The sequence below is a fragment of the Mauremys mutica genome, chromosome 8 (assembly GCF_020497125.1).
Source record: "Mauremys mutica isolate MM-2020 ecotype Southern chromosome 8, ASM2049712v1, whole genome shotgun sequence".
Taxonomy (NCBI): Eukaryota; Metazoa; Chordata; order Testudines; family Geoemydidae; genus Mauremys; species Mauremys mutica.
In genome coordinates, this window is record NC_059079.1 from 89,619,296 (window position 1) to 89,641,430 (window position 22,135).

Below are 22,135 nucleotides of genomic sequence, written 5' to 3' on the forward strand. Positions count from 1 at the left end.
CTGGGTAGCAGGTATTTAAGCAAGCACAGCCCGTAAGCTCACGCTGTCAGCAAAGTGCACGTGGGCCATGGGGAGCCCACGTTCTGCCTGCAGCACCAGACAACACCAGCCATTGTCCCTCTGTCAACAGCCGTGCTGGCACCTGGGGGAAGCTCATTGTGCTGCCAGACCCACCCCCCGGCACTGCAGAGATTAGGGGCTGGTGCTTTCCTTTTTAAATCGCCTGGTTCATCCTGTTCCCGTCACACTGCGGCGAGGAGTCTCCGAGTCGCCCTCTGCCATGGACTGGGCTCCATCCCTGGTAGGTGTCTGGGCTGCTTTCACTAAACTTGGTGCTTTTTATTTATGCTCTGTTTATGAAGGGCTGGTGGGGTTTGTTTGCTTTGGAAACAGGCGCTCTGCCTGGATGAGTTATTGCTCCCCACGCCTGGGATAGCTGGGACAAAACAGCCACAGAGCCTGTGGGCTGCAGAGATTCCAGTGCAAAGAGGCCAGCGTGATAGCTCCTGCCTGGAGAACGACTTGCATTCAGAGAGCTCCTTTCAGCCCCAAGGATCCCAAGCACTCTGCAAGCTAAGATACATGTAGGAACCATGGCACCCAGCAATGAAATGCAGCCACCTCTGGGGTGGGGCATGGCAGCTGTTTATCTGGGCACAATGTCACACCCCACGGGTTTAGGACAGGGAGTGAAGAAGACTCCTGTGTCCAGTTGCAACTGGGGACTATATGTAGAAATGGTGGCTTTGTTTGCTGTTGGGAAGCTTGCCCTGCCCTTTAAGGATGGAGCAGGCTCCTGCAGGGAGAAGTGTGAGAGACATTGCCAGAGAGCCCTGCACTGTGACTGGGCCGGAGACAGGAAGGGAGGGAGCAGAGGTGAATGGCCAAAGGGCAAAGCACTGGCTCACAACAGGCAGAGGAGAGACAACTCAGGTCATGTACTGTGCCAGGAGAATGGCATCTTTATAGGACACAGGGCAGGTACCTCAGTAGCCCAGTTCCTGGGGGCTCAGGTACCCTGGCACCCCCTTGACACCACGAGGAACAACCACGGAATGGAGTGCTAGGGAGACAGACACACAAGGGGTCATGGGGGAGGAAATCCAGGAGGGTTTGGCTAATGATTACACTATTCAGTATTTCTGCTCTAACACACCTTAACCATCTACAAGCCCTACACACATGCAGATTCCCTACAGCAATGCAGCCACCTCTGGGGTGGGGTGGGGGTGGGGGTGGGGGGGCTGACAAATAGTCCACCCAACAAAGCACAGCAGTAAGCTGGGGAGGGGAAGTGCATTTTAGTCAAGGGGCAGGGGGAACAGAAATATCTTTTCCTAGCATGGCTAGAACACCCATACACAACAAACTGGGGCTGGGGAGCTAGCACTGAAGACATAGGAAGCTGCGCACGGCTCACTTGAACTACCTGCGAGAGATGAGGGCTCAGGCAGCCTCCCCTGGGGGTGGGGGTGCTCTCCCTATCAGGGTTTGCACTAGTGACTCCAGAGGGTTGGCGTATCCCAGGCTAAGCCTCCACTCAGAACACCGCAGCGGCACAGCGCTTCAGCATAGACGTGTACTGCAGCAATGGGAGGGGTTCTCCCGGCACGGCAGCAAATCCACCTCCCCCGCAGGGGGTAGCTATCCGTCAATCTAGCACTGGCTACACCGGGACTTAGATTGGTTCAACTACATCGCTCGGGGTGTGGATCCTTCACGCTCTTGAGTCATCTAGCTGAGTTGATCTAATGTTCTGCTGTAGCCCCTGCAGGTACAACACCCAGAATCCCCCTCCCCACTTTTCATGACGACAAGTGGCCCGCTAGAGGTGGCATCAGGGTGGGAATTGCAGATGTGCACCACACATCCCTGTGTCACTACCAGTCTTTAGCATGGCAGGCGTTCACCACTGACTTGCCATGGGGAATTTACCCTTTTGCATTTCACCAGGGAAGCTAGACTGGCTGCTGTCTCTCCGTAATCATTTCCTCCTCCAGGTCTCTGCCATGCCAGCCCTGCAAACGGTGGCTAAGGAAACAAACAGACCAAAGCTCTGTTTGCATTGGCCTTAGGGGAAAAACAGAGAGAAACCCTTTCTATCCCATTAGTAAACCAACCCAACATGGGGGCTAGTCCCCTCCCCCCGGCCTGTTCAGCTCACTAGGGAGTTTATCCTGACTTTCTGCAAACGGCCTCTCCCCTCCATCATTTCAACACTCAGGGCACTTGCAACAAGCAGCTATTCAGCCAGCCTAGCTTTGGAACTGCCATCATGGTGCTCTCCCCACTAGCACGCTGGAAACGCTGCCAGCTGCTGGTAATCAGGAGCAAGGCTGAGCCAGTCAGCTGCCCCATGTACCCAGCCAGCACAGGGAGCACCTGAGGCTGCCACCTTACAGGATGTGCCTTCAGGAAATGCCACCCCAGGAGCTTAGATCATTGCTGGAATCCCCGCCTGCGAGCCGGTTACAAAGGAGAACCTGTCTCATTTGCCCCCTTTACTGAAGCACAGAGAGGTTAAGGTCTCACCCGGGGTCACCCAACAAGGCCGTGGCACTCAGGAACGGAACACAGGAGTCCTGCTGCCCTGGCCTGTTTTTACCACTGGACCCCATACTGCCTCCCTGCACTGATGTCCCTCTGGGACATTCCAGCCCTGGTAGGGTTGGCGATTCCTACGATAGAATATTGTTCCCTTTGAACATAACCGCTCTGGGCCCCGGCCCCAGCCCAGTATGGGCTGGGTGGAAGTATTCCCAGTGCTGGCCCGTGCCTGGAGAGTCACGCCCTGTCCTGGCTTCCTTCTCAGCTTCTCTTCTGCGCTCTCTCCGTCTCCTTCGCGTGGGCTGCTACCACCAAACCCAAGGACCAAAGCAAGGGAGCAAAAGGAAAGAGGAAAGGAGTGGCTAGGGATGAGGTGCAGCTGCCGGAGGCCCAGACACCTGGCCCCGACCCCGTGCTGAAGAGGAGCTCCATGATCTCAGCAGCAGACAGCTCCTACACCCTGCTGGAGGATTACGAACAGAGCATCCAGGAGATGGTGAGCCAGCTGCGGAACAGCTCGGAGCCAGCCAACAGCAAGTGTCAGGTCAACCTGAGGCTCTGGAGGTCCAATAAGAGGAGTCTGTCTCCGTGGGCCTACAGGTGAGACTGCAGGGCAAAGCGCCCCTGGGGACTGGCACTCCCAGGGCAGGGCTCTCACCAGCACCACAAAGGAACAGGGCAGGGCTCTGCTGTGAAGGGAACCCAATGGGCACTAACCAAGTGGGGAACCCCTATGGATGCTGTTCCATTGGGCAGCAATTGCACTGGGTCAGTGATCTGCATCCCTGAGTCCATTGCCCCCCCATTCCTCCATGTGTGGGCATTGCAACATGGGTGCCCACTGATTCATGCATGGGCATCCCCCCATGTACAGGCAGAGCCCGGTGCAGGCTCATTTCTCCATGTGTGTGTTACTGCGGCACGTATTCCCCCTTCCCTGTGTGCAGGCACTGCCCCCTCACACACATACACTCATCCAAGGCGCCTCCGTGTGCAACTGGCCTGCACTCCTGCCCCTGTCCCCACTTTCCCCTACAGGCTCTGTAAGCCTCATGCTCTCCCTCTTCTCTAGTATAAACCACGATGCAACGCGGATCCCAGCAGACATCCCAGAGGCGCAGTGCCTCTGCACCGGCTGCATCAACCCCTTCACCATGCAGGAGGACCGCACCATCGTCAGCATCCCTATCTACAGCAAGCTGCCTGTCCGCCGGCTCCTGTGCCACCCCCCTGAGGGCTCAGGAGCCAAGACCCGCAGGAAGAAGAAGAGGTGCCACAAGGAGTACAAGATGGTCATGGAGACCATTGCCGTGGGCTGCACCTGCATCTTCTGAGGACAAGAGAGTCCTCTCACCCTCACTCCATGCTGGCAGCACCAAACCCCCGGCCTCTGTGTATGGACACCAGCTCTCGTCTGACCAGCCTCCTCCTCTGGATCCATTTGGCAAGGGCCCCAGCCAGTGCCCACCAAGCCTCTCCCGCACGGAGGGGTGGTCAAGGCACAAGCACAGTGTATGGGGTGGTGGGGAATCTGAAGCAAGGAGGCAGCTGCTTAGATTAGAGATGGTTTGCTCCTTTGCACCCACATATCCCTAGCTGGCCTCCAGCATGAGCAACTGCTGCAGGGCCCTGCTCTTTGGGGTACCCCGTGTGCCGTGCCAGCTCTGCAGCTTGCAGCAGGGCCCTGGAAGGAAAGCCATTCCGCAACCCCCTCGCCCCAAGCTAGCTCCTCAAGCAGGAGAATGGGGGTGGGGGCAGGGGGAAGATAGGGATGTTTGCCATGCAGGGCTCCACTTCTGGAAGGCTTGGGAGCTGTGAATGGCAACTGCCACTCCCATGCCCCTCAAGACAGCACTTCAGCCCCATTGGCTGCCGCCTGTCACCTGCTCCCCTTGCTCAGCAGCCGCTCAGTTCTGGGCTCGCATCCGCACACTTGCATTGCTGCACAGCCATTCGGGCTAACTGGCCCACTGAGCCCAAAGGGCCGCCCCGTCTCACGACCAGGCATGACCGGAAGGGAGGCAACATCTCATGGGCAGGTCCCAAACCACCTCAGGCAGAGGCCAGGAGAGGCAGCTGCTCCTGGCCTGATTTCCCCCTATAGCTCCCAGCAGTGCCAGCACGGGAGATCCAGTCTGTGGCCAGGCTAGCCCTGCACCCGCCCCAGGTCTGTGCGGGGGGTGGGGGTGGTGTTGTATTTGATGGTGAGCACAATGCGCCCTGACCCCAGCTCGCTGCAGCTGATTCCACGACTCTGAGCTGGCCAGGTGTTGGTCAGAGCACAAGCCAGGGCTGCTGTGGGCCACTGCCAGCAGCTGATCACTGGGGAGGAGGCACATCTGCTGAACCTAAGCCCCCAGCAGCAGATACTGCCTCTGAAATTCCAGGCTCCCTGGTCCCTGCCACCCCTCTTGGGCTGCACCCAGCTGAAGAACGTGCCTTATCTCAGTGCCACCGGGACGGGGCCTGGCCCCACTGGAACACCCGATAGCAGGGTCCGGGTTGGAGCAGGAAGCCTGGCTGGGTTCCAAGGGCTTAAGGGCTTCTGCTGCCTTCCAAGGGCAGTGTGCACTAACGAGTGGGAAGCCCACCATAGAAATCACCCCTTGGGGAGGGGCAGCACCCCCTGGAGAAAGCTGCCATGTCCAGCCATGCATGGAGCATACTAGCCCCCAGGAGCAGGGCAGGAGAGGTTGAGGGTGGGGTCAGAAGACAGCTGGGAGTGGAAGGGGGGCACAGCATTGGCCTCTCACCCCAGGTAAGCCTGGTTCAGGTACAGAGCCAGGCAGCACAGGCAAGGGGCTGGTTCCTGGCTGGTCTTTGGGCACTAGATCAGGACTGCCCCTCGGCACAGTGGGGGTGTCAATCCCTCCTCCCCAGGCTTATCAGAGCCCATCTCCCCTTTGCCAGCCTCTCCAATGCCCTCTGCGGCATCGACAGAACAATGGCACCAGGCCCTGCTACTGCCCCCTCACAGAGCACAGGGTCTCCTGCAGCTACCCCTGCTGCTCAGGGAGGGATACTGAAAAACAGACAAAATCTGGCTGGCCCTGGTTCAAGTGGCAGCGTCTGCAGGATGAGCCTGAGCTGGGCTAACCTTCAGCAGCGCCACAGCCTTTCACAGAGGCTGACCAAGTCAGCCTCACAACCAGTATTGCGGTACCCATTGTACACACAGGAAAACTGAGGCAAAGAGGTGGGACGGCTTGGCCAATGCCCTGGGCCAGGCAGTCCTGGTACAGAGCACTAGCTCCGTTTCTACCAAGGAAAGTATTTCTCCCCCAAGGAAGAGGTGACGGCCACCACCTCATCCCCACCTCAGTCACTATCCCCCCCGAGCCAGCCCAGCTCCTCTGGGTACAGCAAGCAAGCCACCAACCCAAACAGCCTGGGAGCTTTAATGGGGAAGGTCAGAAGAGAGGCAGGACCCCTCATGCCTTGGCTCTGCTGGAGCTGTGGTTGGCAGGTTACCTGCTCTGCTCTGCAGTTCAGAGACAGCGCTGGAGACTGACAATAGAGCGCATCCCTCACCATAATCTGCTGGCACCGCTCCTCAGCCAAACCAACCTGGCTCCTTGCGATTTACTTCTCCTCCGGCACACCAGCCCCAGCACACAGGCCACCCTCCCACAGTGGGGCTGGCCATTCCTCAAGGAGCCAGAAGGGGGTGCTAATGCTTTTCTTCTAGTCCCAAAAAACTGAACTCTTCTCCCCGCCAAACTATTCCTCAGCCACCCTCCATTGGGGATGCTGCTGGCCAGTTTCCATCTCTGTTACCACAGGGCCTATCCAGCCAGCCAGCAGAGCAGTCTCAACTCATCGGGGCCACAGGGCCGCCGTGGGCTGGTGGGTGAGACTATGGAGGCCACATGGCTCTGGGCAAGGAGAGCTTTCACTCAGCTCACAAGCAGCTCTCAGCCAGGGGGCGCCGCACATCTAACTTTCTAGGCGGCATCGCCAGCCTTTCCCCTCACTCGGGGTCACAACGCCACGCACTGAGGTCTGACCCAGACATTCCTGTCCGACAGAGCGGCATCCCGGCCAATTCAGTGCGTGTTGTGACGGGGCATACGGGGTCTTCAATGCTGAAACTGAGAAATACTGCCCTGAACACTGGGTGGCTATTAAGGGACATGCTTTTAAAAGGTTTTCTAGCCTGTGCACAGTTGGACAGCAGATCAAAGAATTGATTTACTTCAAGCAGAATCCCCTTTATTAGAATCAATGTATTAATGGCCCCAGTTCCCTCTAGATTACGCTGTTAGGTCTTTTTTTAAGATTCAGGGGACATGATTCAAGAAAGGTTGAAAACCCGTCTTAAACTGAGCATCAATCCCTCTGCCCCAGGGAACCTGAGTGTGCGTTCAGTCTGTCCCCAACGCATGGGCTTGGAGAGGCTAGCAAGGCCCAAAGGGGTCTGGGTTAGCGCTGGGAAAGGGGTTTGTAGGTCATGCTTGTAGAGAGGAGGTGAGCGGGCCTTGTGGCTGCTGCAGCGTCAGCCCCTCTAGCTGGCAGCTCCCCCCAGCCCCTGCCCTGCCAGCATTTAGAGGGGAGCTGATGGGCTTGGTTAACAAAGCAAGAGCAGCTCTGGGTGAGAAGCTGAGAGGGACCCACTAGTCATACGGACTCACAGCACAGACCTGGTCGCAGCTGGAGAACCACATACCTGCCAAGACCTGAGCGTTGGGCCCAGCGCTGGTCTTGCAAGGACTGAGGACAACCCCAGCAGCTAGATCAAGGAGTCCGACTGCACTGCCAGCCAGGGGAGTCCTGCCCAGGAAATGCTGGGGCCAGGCAGTTGCCTAGACTCAGCACTGCTCTATAGGATAGTTGGGTCTTGCCAGGTGGGTCATACTAGAAGGTCCATAGCCACCTCTGGATCTGTGCCTATGGTACATGGCCCCATATGGGTCAGGGCCCAAGGCACGTGGCCACATATTTTAGGCCCCATATCTGCTCTTGTCATTGTCAGGTCTTACCCCTTGAAAGTCTCATGGGATTCCACGCTCGAGCCCCAGAGGGTAAGTGACCAGAGAATGGATTTGCACATCCCACCCCATTCTCAGCACTGGCCATTGTTAAGGATGCACAGCCCCAGCCCAACTTAGGATCTGAAATGGGTCCTGGCTGGCAGTTCCCTCCTCACCCCTCCCTGGCACTGGCTGGGTAGGGAGGAAGCCTGAGCGTTGATGCCTGTAGCAGGCACCTGGCATTAGCGCCACAGGGTGGTGCAGGGTCGGCGTTATTGAAGGCAACAACATACAAGGAATATATTGGTCAGACCCTCCCCTCCTCTCGGCCAGAAATCCAGTGGTCTCTCCCCCAACAATAAACCCTCAGCAGGCTAGTAAATGAAGAGGCTCCTGGCCAGCTCCCCAGCAGCCCCTGCTCGTGTCACAGTTCAGTCTTCACCTTGTGCATCAAGTCCTTCTGGTCAATCTTCTCCAGGTCCTGGTACCACCGGTTGTATGCCAGGAGCGCCACGTTCTTAGCTGCCACGGCAGCCATTTCCATGGAGCTGGCCACCCACTCCACACCGTTGAGGTAGAAGAGGTTGTCGTGCAGGATGATGGGCGGGATGCTCTTGGTGGAGTCATAGTGGGGATAAGCCTGCCATTCCGTCACCTGGACTGAATAGTAGGAGCGGAAGAGGGTCTTCAGCTGTTGCTTGTCCAGGGGCTGCTGGGAGAGGACCCGCCAGATGGCAGCCTCCTGGGGCTGCTTGCGCCGGAAGGCGCCTGAGATGTTGACGGGGCAGATGTTGTCCATAGCTTTGAAGAAGAGGTCGGGGGAGTCAGTGGTGAGGACGCTAGTGAAGGGGAAGAGCTTGGGGTCAGGGAAGCCGAAGTAGGAGGAGTTGAGGTAGCCATGGATGACGGAGGTGATGGTGGGATGGAAGGAGCCTGGGAAGTCAGTGATGGGGGGGTCAAAGTTCTCAAAGGTGATGTTGCTCCTGCCAGAATGCAGTGGCGTGGCGATAACCACCATGTCGTAAAAGGCCGAGCCTTGGCCTTCATCATCCTCGTAGCGCACCTGGTACAGGGCTTTCCCGTCTGCAAAGGGACAGCACGGAGACTCAGTACAGCCACCAGCCCAGAGCATCATTTGCCAACAGCATTGGGTTCACCGCTCACGAAGATGGGAGCACCAAGAGCACAAGCGGCATCCTGACCTGCAGCCCATCTCAGCTCTGCCAATGCACCTCAGTGCTGACCTGCAGCTCCCTGCTATTCCAGTCCAGTGCCCTCCCCCTCCCGACTCCCACTGTATCTCACTTTTGGACTGCAACACCCCCCCCCCTCCCAATGTCCCCATTCCAGTCCTGGGGAGTCACCTGGCAGAGCCATCGGGCAACACAGGGTCCCTGAGCAAAGGAGACAAACTGCGGCTGATCAATAAACATTCCTTTCCCCGTGGCAGCAGACGGGGATGGGGCAACAGTCTCCCTCCCCAGCGACTGGAGAAACACCGGCTGCCACAGAGATGCCAGAGCTTTCCACTATTTCAGCGCAGAGCTTTGGAGCCACATGCTAGCCTCACTGCACCCTCTGGTGTGAGAGGTCTGCACTGCAGCCTCCCATTTCACATCTCTCCCTCGCCACAGACCTGTCCAGCCACAGCCATTCACCTCATACAAGTACTGTAAGGCAATCTCTTTATCATGAAAGTGTAACTTACAAATGTAGATTTTTTTTTTTTGTTACATAACTGCACTCAAAAACAAAACAAAAAACTTTAGAGCCTACAAGTCCACTCAGTCCTACTTCTTGTTCAGCTAATTACTAAGACAAACAAGTTTGTTTACATTTACAGGAGATACTGCTGCCGGCTCCTTATTTACAATGTCACCTGAAAGTGAGAACAGGTGTTCGCACGGCACTTTTGTAGCTGGCATTGCAATGTATTTACATGCCAGATATGCTAAACATTCATATGCCCCCTTCATACTTCGGCCACCATTCCAGAGGACATGCTTCCATGCTGATATTGCTCATTAAAAAAAATAATGTGTTAATTAAATTTGTGACTGAACTCCTTGGAGGAGAACTGAATGTCCCCTGTTCTGTTTTACCCACATTCTGCCATATATTTCATGTTATAGCAGTCTTGGATGATGACCCAACACATGTATGTTTTAAGAACACTTTCACAGCAGATTTGACAAAACGCAAAGAAAGTTGTGAGATTTCTAAGGATAGATACAGCACTCGACCCAAGGTTTAGGAATCTGAAGTGCCTTCCCAAGTCCGACAGGAATGAGATAAAGAGATTGCACTACAATATTTGTATTAGTGTCGTGGGTGAATTTAAATATACTATTTCTTTTGTTTTTTACAGTGCAAATATTTGTAATAAAAATAAAGTGAGCACTGTACACTTTGTATTCTGTGTTGTAATTGAAATCAATATATTTGAAAATGTAGAAAAATATCCAAAAATACTTAAATAAATGGTATTCTATTATTGCTTAACAGTGCGATTAATTTTTTTAAATCGCTTGACAGCCCTAGAATAAACCACCAGTTTTAGGGAGTGTCTGCCCTTTTTCTTGCAGTCTGCCCTGTGGTGTGTGGCATTCTCAGCGTGACCCATCCCGGGCACCCTCACATCGATGCTTTATGAGACCATGACAGCACAGGGAGAAGGCATCCACCCAAACCTAACAGACGCAAATGGGCAGAGCAGGGGGATGGCAGAGGAGAAGAGAATCCGAGGCCTTTCAGCCCTCCGCCTCCTGCCAGCAGATCTGCTATTTTCTGCTCTCTGCTTCCGCCATTGCTCTGCTTGTGCCCCTAAATCCAGAGGCAAGAGGGAAATGCACTAGTCCTAGAGATACCCCTACCCCACTGAGGCCCCTAGCCCTACAGACTCAGCCCCCGCCCCATTGGGAGATATACAGTCCCCAATGTCAACTTCCCCTCCCCACCCCCGCGAAGGCAGGAGTCAGGAGGCCCAACTGGCTCACCTGAGCTGTGCAGAGAGACATCAGTCACCCTGGCCTGGATCACGTTGGCTTTAGTTAGCTTCAGCAAACCCGAACACACCAGCTTGTTGCCACCTTCCACAGCCCACGTATTGCCCTGAGCCCCTGCCAGCGACATGGCCCCTGGGAAAAGGAACAGTGGGGGTTAGACTCCATTTGTGGAAGGGAGGCATTTCCCCAGGACGCCTGCTCCCAGGGGAGATACATGCTTGTCTTTGGCTTCAGATGTCCCAATGCCAGAGCGCCCCCGGGTCCACTGAGCAGCACCAGCTGCTGGCTCCAATGAGGCTCCTGGGGCCCTCGCAGGGCACTGGCATGACCAGCCGGACCTCACCTGCGAAGGCGGGCACGAGCACTGACTGGCCGTAGCTGGAGCGCAGGACGGCTGCGATGACGTCGTCGATGAAGCGCTGCGTGACGCCCACCTCCAGCAGGGACTCGGCCACAGAGCGCTGCGTCATGTTGATGAAGGTTTCGCCACCCAGCGAGCGCAGGAGCTCCTCCAGGTTGGAAAAGGCATAGCCATGTGCCTGATACTTATAGATCCTGCAGGAGGCGAGTAGAAAGGAAGTCAGGAGCAGCACACACACCCATCCCGGCCCCTGTACCGAGCCTGGAGGGCTAACGTGTCCTCTCTCAGCTTGGCCACCTAGTGACAGAGCACCCAGCCTGGGGCCGAGGGGAAGGCCACACCCACTCTCTCCACACTCAGAAGCACTGATGCTGCTGAGCCATCCCATACCTCATGAACTTCTCCATCACCTCCTCCACCCACATCTGCAGGCGCAGGAAGCTGATTCCATAGTGCCACCAGAGCCGGAAGAGGTTCAGCAGGTACCAGTCCGTCTCCTCCAGGACAAACTGCTCCCCACTGAAGATGGCACTCTTCCCTGCCACCTCTCGTCGGTGCTTCAGGCCTGCAGAGGGCGACAGTGAGAGAAGCTAAGTCAGCCATCCAGAGCATGACAACAAGCCTTTGCTGTATACACTGATACTGCTGATGGGCCCAAGTGCTGGCGAGCCCACAGCAAAACGCCCCTGCGTGTGGGGCAGGGATGGGGCGAAGTGTCAGGATGTAGATCCAGATCTGGATTTTGTCACCGGCTCTTCACTGTACCATGAGCCGAACCAAACCCTAGGTCCTAACAGCCCCAAACTCAGAGAACTAGAAATCCAGATGGGCCCAACCTTAATGACATGCACAGTGTGACACTCTGTGGGCTCTTTAGGACCCAAGCTCCCTGGACAGACACGACCTGTTAGAGGGATGTCACAAATTAGGGGCACACACTGCTTCTGGGTTGGCTGAACAGAAAACAGATCATGACTCTTAGCCACAGTGACAGAAACTCCTGCTCCTCAGTCCTCAAGCATTACTCCCACTGACGCTGCACCCAGAGACTGGCTTCTGTCACGTCCACTGCAATGCTCCTTGATCCTGCCCACAGCCCCTGCTCCTCCAAGCCCAAGTCCCACAGGGCCCCCGTCGTGCCCCTCTGCTATCCCAGTCCTGAGCCCTGTGATGTCCCTCAGGACGAGGGAGTAATAGGGATTGAGTGTAACAAAGACAGAGGGCAGGCTGTTGGCCACTCTCCGACCCTGCAGCTCCCTGGCCCTCTAGCTCAGAATGAGGGACACAGCTCACGTCAGCGTCTATCTACGCCCTGCCTTGGGTCGAGCAGTCAGGGAGCAGGAGTGCTGATGACACCAGCCCTTTCTGAAGGGGATTCAGATCATCACGCTGGGATGTCACATCAGCCTGGTGGGTTTGGCAATGCTGAGCCTCCCATCCTCACCGCACTCATGATTGGCCCCTAATCTAGGCGGAGGCCTAGCTGTCAGGAGGGGAGGGGAATTTGTGCTGCAAACACCCCAGCCCTGCAGGCTGGAGCAGGTTTCTCCTGAGGAGCAGGGTCAGCACCGAGGACCTTCTCTTCCCAAGCTCCAAGGAAGGGGCAAGGACAGAGGGGTTCCTGCCCACTCCCCGTGTGCACCAGAGGGGAGGGGCAGCACTCACCCAGGAGCTTGACGAAGTCCTGCATGTGCAGGCTGAGTGAGTGGATAGAGGCGCCACCGCATTCGTACTGCTGCTTGTTGACGATGAGGGTGGCCAGTCGGCCCCCCTCACTGCCCTTCTCGTATACGTCCAGCTGCACCTGTGGTCCAAAGTGCTGCTGCAGGAAGTAGGCCACTGCTGAGCCACCTATCCCAGCGCCCACTACGGCTGCCAGTGGGGAAGCAAGGGAAATAGGCCTGTTAGATATGACGAACATACCCGCAGCTTTCACCACGGCCACAACAGAGCGGAGCAGCAGATCTGCAGGAGGCTGCTTTCGCAGGGAGACGCAGTGTGTACAGAGGGGACCCCAAAGCATGGACTATCCCCACACACCACATCAGATCAAGAAAGCACAGCCTCTGTAGTGTGAGACCTTGGAATGGGCTTGAGCAGTGGCTAGGACTCCCCAGGCAGCAACCCTAAGGTACTCAGCTCCTAGTGAGCCGGCAAGAAGGCTGGGATCAAAATAAAATTGGTCCCAGACCTGGGAAGGACCGAGGAACCTGAGTGAGGGGATAGATGAGGGAAACTCCATGTGAGGGGACAGCAAGGGTCAGAGGGGTCCATTACCAAACGCCAGATGCACTCAAGTGCGACAGAGCAGCATCAGTACAAGCCATCAGCAGCCCGAGGGCCTTTCCTATCTAGAGACTAATTCAGCTAAACAACTGACTGGACCCATGCTACAAGCCAGCCCTGAGATGGGGAAGGAGGGGAACAGACGTACACACGAGCAAACTGCCACCAGGTGGGCATATGTCACAGGTCATCTGCCTGGGGCACACTCAGCAGATCAGTCCCAATCTCCTGACAGCTAGAGGGCTAGTTTTGCCACAAGCACAAGGGCACTAAGCAAACCTGGCTCGCCAGGTCCGTGGCACCCTAGCCCCCTGAGAACTGGAATACTCTGAGTTATTTCTTCTTTTACCCCCAGGTGAAAGGAGTGGATTCAGGATGTGCTACCCGGAACCAAGCACAGCACAGGCGAGAGCTGGGCAGGCAACGCTGCTACCACAGCTTCACCCACGCACCCCAGTCCTGACCAGCTACATCCATGGACGTAGTTTGGGTGGGGCAGAGAGAGCATTGCCCCCACCCCAAATTGCAAGCCTCAGGCAGGCGCAGAATTCCCCCCCTCCCCCTTTGGCCTGGCTGGAGCTGCCCCTGCATATAGAAGTCAAACTAAACCAATGGCTGCACCCCCTCCCCAGACAGGCCAGCACTGAAGGCCACAGCTCTGCAATGCTTCACCACCCTGATCACAGCAGCCCTTGTTGCTCCTGCTGATGCCCCTGAATCCTGGCCCTCAGCACCCGCTGCTCTTCCAAGGCTGGGTTCTGTCCCCCGCCCCCAGCATTGCCAATGCCTCTTAGCCCCCCCCCCCGACCTGCAGATTCATAAGCTCTGCCACTCCTTGGTCTCTTCTGATCAGTGGCTGGCCGGCCTCCCCACCCCATTCATCTTTTTCTATTGTGATCTCAGTGACTCTCTTCCATTCTCCAGTGAGAAGGAGCAGCGCCTACCTATTTTGCCAGGCGGGGCATCCCCTGCTGCAGCTGAGGAGGGACCTGCCAGCAGCACCCCCATAGCGATAGCTGAAAGGAGCCGCATTGCACAGGGCAGCGGCTGCGGCTCAGCCATCATGGAGGATGGAGGGGAGCAGGAGGCTGCACCTAGCAAAAGAAAGAGAATGCAAAAATCCAGCGCGTGCAATCAAATCATCGCCAGCCACGCTGCTCCCCGGCAAAGGGGGAGCGGCCACACCCCGGCGGGCTGAGCACGGGGCCTCGGTACGTCTCGCTTCTCCTGCCAAAGGCTGCGCGGCTCCGTGTGGGAAAGGCAGCCCAGCCCCCACGCCGCTCCGTGCGGCTGATCCCATGGTGCACTGGCCCCAGAGCCTGCGGAGGGGCCTTCTTAAAGGGACCGCGCACCGAAAGCAAACGCATGGCCGTGCCTGCCTTAGGAGAGCCCGGTTCGCTCCCGCTGCAGGTCAGCCACCCCCCGCCCCACCGAGGCGCTGGGGTCCCTTGTGTCTCTCTCCGCTTGCTGCAGAATTCAACGGGGATGGAGCCGGCAGGGCCCTAACGCAATGGAACAGGCTGCGAGCTAGAGAAATGCACCTGTGGCCCTGATCCTGCACTGAGCTACCTGTGGACACGGGGCCATTGCAGTGGAGCTAATTGACAGAGGGGGGCCTATCAGAGAGCACGTTCCCCCTCCCCCCCCAAGCCAGATCCTGCAGCTAGATCCCCGTGGGTGGACCCCTGAACCCATGCAGATAGGGTGACTAGATGTCCTGGGACAGTCCCAATATTTGGGGAGTTTTCTTATCTAGGTGCCTATTCCCCCCCCCACACACACACACAGTCTGTCCCGATTTTTTCATACTTGCTATCTGGTCACCCTTCATGTAGAGCCCCAGAGAAGTCATTGGTACTCTGTGCTGCAGCTGGCACCTCTACCCACCCACATCCAGTTGAAAGATCAGGGCCTTCAGTTCTACAGAGACGTTCCCTTTCCCTTATGTGCATAGTCAGTGTCACCAATTGCACCTCTTGGTTTGCAAACATGGCAGGGGAACCTGCAAAATAAATAAATAAATATAAATACAAAGTTTCAAATCAGAATTAAGAAAAAGAAAGGAAAAGGAAATACAGCACACGTCCAATTATCCAAATTCCCTTGATCCCCAAATTCTAGTTATCAAAATCCACAGTGCGACCGCCGTGTAGCCCTCTGTTAGTTAATAGCCCTTCCATGTATCTGACTGCCTGCATACCCAACCGTTTGGGATGACCCCGAGCACATACAGATAAACAGCACTGTACTGAATGTCTTGGGTTGGAGTCTGTACTGTCTGAACATACTTAGATCCAGGGCCGGCTCCAGAGCCCAGCGGGGCAAGCACCCGCCTGGGGCGGCCCTTTCCCGGGGGGGCGGCAGGCTGGGCCGGCTGACCTGCCGCAGTCATGCCTGCGGGAGGTCCACCAGAGCCCTGGGAGCAGCGGACCTGCCGCAGGCATGACTGCGGAGGGGACACTCGGCCGGCGGCTCCAGTGGACCTCCCGCAGGCATGACTGCGGACGGTTCGCTGGTCCCGCGGCTCGGCTGGACCTCCCGCAGGCGTGACTGCGGCAGCTCAACCGGAGCCGCCGGACCTGCGAACTGCCCGCAGCTGCGGGAGGTCCAGCCGAGCCGCGCGACCAGTGGACCCTCTGCAGTCATGCCCGCGGGAGGTCCACTGCTCCCGCGGCTCCGGGGCGCCTCCCGGGCATGACTGCTTGGGGCAGCCAAAAACCTAGAGCCGCCCCTGCTTAGATCTGTCTCTTTAAAGTAAAAACGATGCAAAGAAAATGACGTGTTAAGAACACCCAAGGCGTTGTGGGGCACTCTGGGAAGTAGCGGCTGGGCACAAGCCCGCACCCTCCTCTGTGAACAGCTCATGATTCCACATGCACTCCCAGCTGCTTCCTGCCTACACTTCCATTCGTGCTGCGGCAAACGTCCCCTCTCTCTGCAGCTTCAGGTGATGGTCCTGGCAAGTCAGAAGGTACAGCCAGCATCCACCTTTCCGAAGGGACAGGTAGTCAGGAATTCAGTGTGTGCAGCAGCAGCCCCCTAGCACCAGTCAGGCACTCAGGCAGGGTAGCTGAGAGCAACATGCATCCCTATGGGGCAGGTTTCAGAGTAGCAGCCGTGTTAGTCTGTATTCGCAAAAAGAACAGGAGTACTTGTGGCACCTTAGAGACTAACACATTTATTTGAGCATAAGCTTTTGTGGGCTACAGCCCACTTCATCGGATGCATAGACTGGAACATACAGCAAGAAGATATTTATACATACAGAGAACATGAAAAGGTGGAAGTATGGGGCAGGTGTCCTATACAGCCAGGTCGATTGCCTGGGCTCTGCTGCTGCAATTCTGGACTGGTAGGCAATGCAGTAGGCTACTCCCCAACTTTTGCCTTTGGAGAGCTGCTTCTAGGCCAGCAGTGAGATGAACTGGGCAGGGTTAGTGGACATTTTATCCCCTGCCTCCACACACAATTGGGTTTTTTTAGCCCGATTATCAGTCTCTGCCCCAATGAGACTCAGAATGATAGTGACAGGGTCAGAGGAAGTATGGCAAGAGGGAATTATTCCTCCCTCTCTCTCTCTCTAAGGCAGTTAGAGGCTCCAGTCTCTATAGCGTTGTGGCAATACATTGAAGGTGTGCTACAACAGACCAGTTCAGATCCCTTTGTCTCTGGGAGCAGGGAGAATGTCTCTGCAGCAACCCCCACCCTTTTCTTACAGCTGACTGAAAGGCTCCAGCTTACTTACAAGCCTCCATGAAGGAGAGATGTCTGTTCCCAAAGCTCTGCCCAGAACAATTAGCATGTGTCTGACCAGCAATGGCAGCTGGGACTTGCTGTCAGAGCAGCAGCTAGGATCTGACATCACTGTGGGTTAGAACATTCATCTTTCTATCTGCTACCATAATACTCCATCCAAAGCACAGAACATCTAGTGCTCTGCTGCCCTCTACAACCCTTCTCTGGAAGGACAGCCTTGATTCACTCTATGTCATCAGAAGTCAGAGTAGTGGGTGACAAACTTGGACATCAACCTTTAATGTTCTTTCCATGTTGCCACATAAAAGAGCCAAGGGTGGAGAGCTCCAGCTTCCACCTGCCATACTTATAAAGCCAGGTAGGGGAAGAGAGACATACCCTTAGCAATAGGCCATGCAACTCCACACCATCCGGTCACCTTACCCATCTCTCCCATTCATGAGGCCCACTGCCAGGGCCAGAAGGAACTTAACCCAAAGCCATACAAAGGAAATGGAGATTGAAGAATGTTAGATTTCCATGTCCTTCCTTCTCGGTCAGGTATGCGGCTCTGGGGTGTGGCTGTTGGAGGAGAAAGTCACTGATGTTTATAGGGGGACTTGAAATCTTGAGAGGGTGGGAAAAGAAAGTTACCTGTAGTACAGAAAGCACTAGCCCAAACCCTCCTTTCTCACGCCCTTGTTACTGAAATCTGGTTGAGGAAAATTAAGGCGGTTCATGTGGTGGGGCCCTGGGTATTGTTTTCCCACAGTCTCCTAGGGGATGTACAATAGTTTTTATCTTCAAAAAGACATGGTGTGAATTCAGCACTTTGTGAAGATGCCAGATTGACACCCCTGGAGCCAGAACAAGTTCAACTTGAACAGGGGCAGTTTCCATCACACTGTCCCCTGCCTTCTTCCCAGCATAGGAATCAACTCCAGCTGGGCAAAAAAACCAGAGGCTGTGAGTGGAGCTCGAGACTCCTGCCTCTCCTGCCTGTCTCCATGGCCCTTTGACCCTTAGCTTCTTTGCTGAGACTGCCAACAAGAATATCAATCAGTGCACCTTGCAGTGTGTGAACTGGACCCATGTCCACTAGCTACTAGACAGACTCCCCTGCATTCCTCAGACATCACCCCAAACTCCTATTGCACAGGTCATCAATCAGCCATCAGATGGGAACAACTTGGTGGGTTGGGCCTGGCAGCCAACCCGACTTTGAACGTGATTGAAAGTGAGTGCCTCTACGTCACAGAAACATCTCTGCCTTCATCGGCATGGCCCTTACACATGGAATGGTCTTCGTTATGGCTGCTACCTCTCCCCCTTTAAAATCCTCCGTAAGATCCACTTCTACTGCTATGCTTCTAAGAAGTCAGACAGGCAATGCAGCTATCATTAACTCTGTAACCCCCAACTGTATTCTGATTCATGTCCTCCCTCCCCACTTCTCTACAGTTCAGTGCATTCACTAGAGTTATTTTTAATTAGACTACAAGCTCACAGGGGTAGGGACTGTGGGTCTGTACAGTGTCTGCCATAGTGGCAACCCTGCTCCCAATAAGGCCTTTGGCTGCTACCACAACACTAATAGTGAAGGCCTGTTTGCATGCCCATCAACCCTGCAGTTCCCAAAGCCCTATGAGATAGAGTGCAAGCTGGATTCTAGAGTGACTCATGCAACAGTGGCATTGCTGACTAAGTTTCAATTGTACACTCCACCCTAGGCAAGTCAATGATCCAGTTTCTAACCCATAGCCCAAGGGTGGGGGTGAGGTCGGCACTAGGAGTTGGAATTTCTAAACTGGAGCACACTGGATAGGGGTCAGTGCAACAACCAACCAGGACCCTGCAGCACCATGTTTATATCATCATTACAGTGCCTAGACAGAGCACTACACCACAAGGGAGGCATGGCCTGGCCACCCAGGGATAGCACTTTGCACTGAGAGGCAGGAGTCTCAAGCGCCACTCACAGCCTCTCTCTGGGTGTTGCTCTATAGCGAGATGGTTGGTCTCTGGAAGGAAAACAGCTACAGGCAAAAGGTTTTGGTTGGAGGAAACAGGCCTGAGAATTACCTCTGCTCAGCCATATCCAACACCAGAAAGGCAAACGTATCAACCCAAGAACTGCTATCCTAAGAACCACTTAGTGCAAAGCAAAATAGAGATGCACCATTACCTAAAGAACAGACACCTCTGCAGTCTGCTTCAGAGTTCTCTAAACCAGTGGATCTCAAACTTTCCAGACTAATGTCCCCCTTTCAGGAGTCTGATTTGTCTTGTATACCCGCAAGTTTCACCTCACTTAAAAACTACTTGCTTACAAAATCAGACAAAAATACATAAGTGCCATAGCACACTGTTACTGAAAAATTGGTTACTTTCTCATTTTTACAATATAATTATAAAATAAATCAATTGGAATATAAATATTGTACTTACATTTCAGTGTATAGTGTATAGAGCATATGTGTCATTGTCTGTATGAACATAAGAATAGCCATACTGGGTCAGACCAAAGGTCCATCTAGCCCAGTATCCTGTCTTCTGACAATGACCAATGCCATGTGCCCCAGAGCGAATGAACAGAACAGGTCATCATCAAGTGATCTATCCCCTGTTGCCCGTTCCCAGCTTCTAGCAAACAGAGGCTAGGGACACCATTCCTGCCCATCCTGGCTAATAGCCATTGATGGACCTATCCTCCGTGAATTGATCTAGTTCTTTTTTGAACCCTGTTATGATCTTGGCCTTCACAACATCCTCTGGCAAGGAGTTCCACAGGTTGACTGTGCATTGTGTGAAAAAATACTTCCTTTTGTTTAAAACCTGCTACCTATTAATTTCATTTGGTGACCTCTAGTTTTTGTGTTATAAGGAGTAAATAATACTTCCTTATTTACTTTCTCCACACCAGTCATGATGTTATAAACTCCTATCATATCCCCCTTTAGTCATCTCTTTTCCAAGCTGAAAAGTCCCTCTCCTCATATGTAAGCTGTTCCATGCCCCTAATAATTTTTGTTGCCCTTTTCTGAACCTTTTCCAATTCCAATATATCTTTTTTGAGATGAGGCAACCACATCTATACACAGTATTCAAGATGTGGGCATACCATGGATTTATATAGAGGCAATATCATATTTTCTGTCTTATTGTCTATCCCTTTCTTAATGATGTCTTTCTGTTCGCTTTTTGACCTGCCACTGCACACTGAGTGGATGTTTTCAGAGAACTATCCACAATGACTCCAAGATCTTTTTCTTGAGTGGTAACAGCTAATTTAGACCCCATCATTTTATATGTATAGTTGGGATTATGTTTTCCAGTGTGCATTACTTTGCATTTATCAACACTGAATTTCATCTGCCATTTTGTTGCCCAGTCACCCAGTTTTGTGAGATCCTTTTGTAGCTCTTCGCAGTCTGCCTGGGACTTAACTATCTCGAGTAGTTGTGTATCATCTGCAAATTTTGCCACCTCACTGTTTACTCCTTTCCCAGATCATTTATGAATATGTTGACTAGGACTGGTCCTAGTACAGACCCCGGGAATTTTAGTTTGTACTGACTTAGCTAATACTTTTTATGTAGCCTGTTGTAAAACTAGGCAAATATCTAGATGAGTTGATGTACCCCCTCAAAGACCTCTGTCTACCCCTGGTTGAGAACCACTGTTCTAAACCACTGTTTCACTGCCTCACTTTCACCCGGGCTATACGTGCGAGTGACAGGGAGACAGCATTAGTAAACAGTTGTGCTAATGATAAGGCTGGTAGGCGTTTGATTTGGAGAAACAGCAGCATAGTCTTACCTTCCTTCAGCTATGCCTGTAAAGACTGCCCCAGCCTCATCTGCACATTCTACAACTGGGTATGATTAGCGTACGTACGTTTCCTCATATTTACAAGATCTCTGACTGACCTGGCTACACGGATCTAGGTGAGGTGATTCTCATTTATGAGTTCTTGCTTCTCGCTCTTTGACAGAAGACTAGAAGAGCCATTAGCATGCATTACAGGACATCATACAGCACTTGCTGGGCTGGTTCTGTCCTTACGCTGGGCCATTCTAGACCTAAGCTGCCACTCCTAGTCCCATACTGTGGGACAACATAGAATTCCCTGCTGTGGCACCCACAAGGAAGTGGCCTCTGCAAACAGGTGGGGCAGGTTTTATCACCGCTGTTTGGTAGCCAGGCCCCTTTGAGCAGCAGCTGCCTTTCACATAAGAACTGGGAATTCACCCCATATTGGCCACTTGGAAATAAACGGCAGAGGCCCCCTCAGGTAAGAAGTGCATAGGTGCTGTACAGGGAGAATCAAAGCTGCCGGCAAAATAAGGAGAGTAGGACCCACCAAAAAAAGGGTGCAAGTTCCCTACATTCAGCCTAAACCAGAAGGGAGGGCAGACCTTGTACTATATGAAGGTCTGGGGCAGGGATGGGAAATAATAAACAGGCATTTAGTCTAAGGGGGGCAGGAAGCCTGTCCTCCTCAGTAAATCCCAGAGACCATAACCTACTTTGGGATGCCCATGAGTTCCAGTTAAAGAGGGTTACGCTGCACAATAAAGCTATTTGAAATGAGTCGTCAATAAGGAGTAAACTTGCTCGAGTATATTGCACCCAAAAGGGCAAAATGCAACAGACCACGTGTCACATAAGGGCAGTGATCTGCAAGGTGAAGTATTGGGAGATACTGCAAAATGAACTGATGCTACTGCAAGGCATTTCTCCATGCAAACGGGCTTCGATTGGGGGCTGTATTTATGGAAATGGCAAACAGTCCAGGCAGCATAGGATAGCGATGATGCCATCACATCACCAATGGTTTAGTCCAACACAGAGATTCTTGACAGCATACCTGTGGGAGTGTGACAGAGCCTGCTCAGAGCCTGTCAGAGACATGCACAATATTTCCGGGAATCCAGATGAAGGATCGCTAAAAGGCCCTGATGAATGCTGCTGATTCTATATAGCAAGAACGAGAATAGCTACAAATCTTTAACCCTACAGTACTGCCCACATTTCAACAGCACTTGCAATGGACACATTTCAACAGTCAAAAAATCCTGACAAAAAAACCATTTTTATTAGCGCACACTGTATCCAGACATCTAGAAGAAATCAGCAAATTCCAACATTAACTCAAATCTCTGTTATCAATCATCAGCACCACTCCCCACACTTCCATATGAATTTCCCTTTCATACCTAGAACCTTTG

General features: G+C 53.8%; 2 protein-coding genes across 2 annotated transcripts; one reads left to right on the forward strand and one right to left on the reverse strand.

The window, feature by feature from the left end:
* Positions 1-243: 243 nt before the first annotated feature.
* Positions 244-4,318, forward strand: IL17B (interleukin 17B). Its single transcript, XM_045026841.1, has 3 exons — positions 244-301; positions 2,813-3,147; positions 3,620-4,318. Exons 1-3 carry the CDS (start codon positions 281-283, stop codon positions 3,879-3,881), a joined length of 618 nt encoding a protein of 205 aa, XP_044882776.1. The 5' UTR covers positions 244-280; the 3' UTR covers positions 3,882-4,318.
* A 2,418-nt stretch (positions 4,319-6,736) lies between these two features.
* On the reverse strand, positions 6,737-14,555 carry PCYOX1L (prenylcysteine oxidase 1 like). Its single transcript, XM_045026836.1, has 6 exons — positions 14,114-14,555; positions 12,549-12,755; positions 11,274-11,448; positions 10,866-11,077; positions 10,514-10,654; positions 6,737-8,600 (listed from the first exon to the last, which is right to left on the reverse strand). Exons 1-6 carry the CDS (start codon positions 14,232-14,234, stop codon positions 7,942-7,944), a joined length of 1,515 nt encoding a protein of 504 aa, XP_044882771.1. The 5' UTR covers positions 14,235-14,555; the 3' UTR covers positions 6,737-7,941.
* Between the last annotated feature and the right edge of the window lie 7,580 nt (positions 14,556-22,135).

Bases quoted from the DNA above. Each gene is read 5' to 3' on its own strand.
- IL17B (XM_045026841.1), top strand. From the start codon at position 281: ATGGACTGGGCTCCATCCCTG. The intron at 302-2,812 runs GTAGGTGTCTGG...CTTCCTTCTCAG, and splicing joins TGGACTGGGCTCCATCCCTG to CTTCTCTTCTGCGCTCTCTC. The intron at 3,148-3,619 runs GTGAGACTGCAG...CCTCTTCTCTAG, and splicing joins CTGTCTCCGTGGGCCTACAG to TATAAACCACGATGCAACGC.
- PCYOX1L (XM_045026836.1), bottom strand. From the start codon at position 14,234: ATGATGGCTGAGCCGCAGCCGCTGCCCTGTGCAATGCGGCTCCTTTCA. The intron at 11,078-11,273 runs GTATGGGATGGC...CGCCTCCTGCAG, and splicing joins GTGATGGAGAAGTTCATGAG to GATCTATAAGTATCAGGCAC. The intron at 10,655-10,865 runs GTGAGGTCCGGC...TCCTTTTCCCAG, and splicing joins GCTCGTGCCCGCCTTCGCAG to GGGCCATGTCGCTGGCAGGG.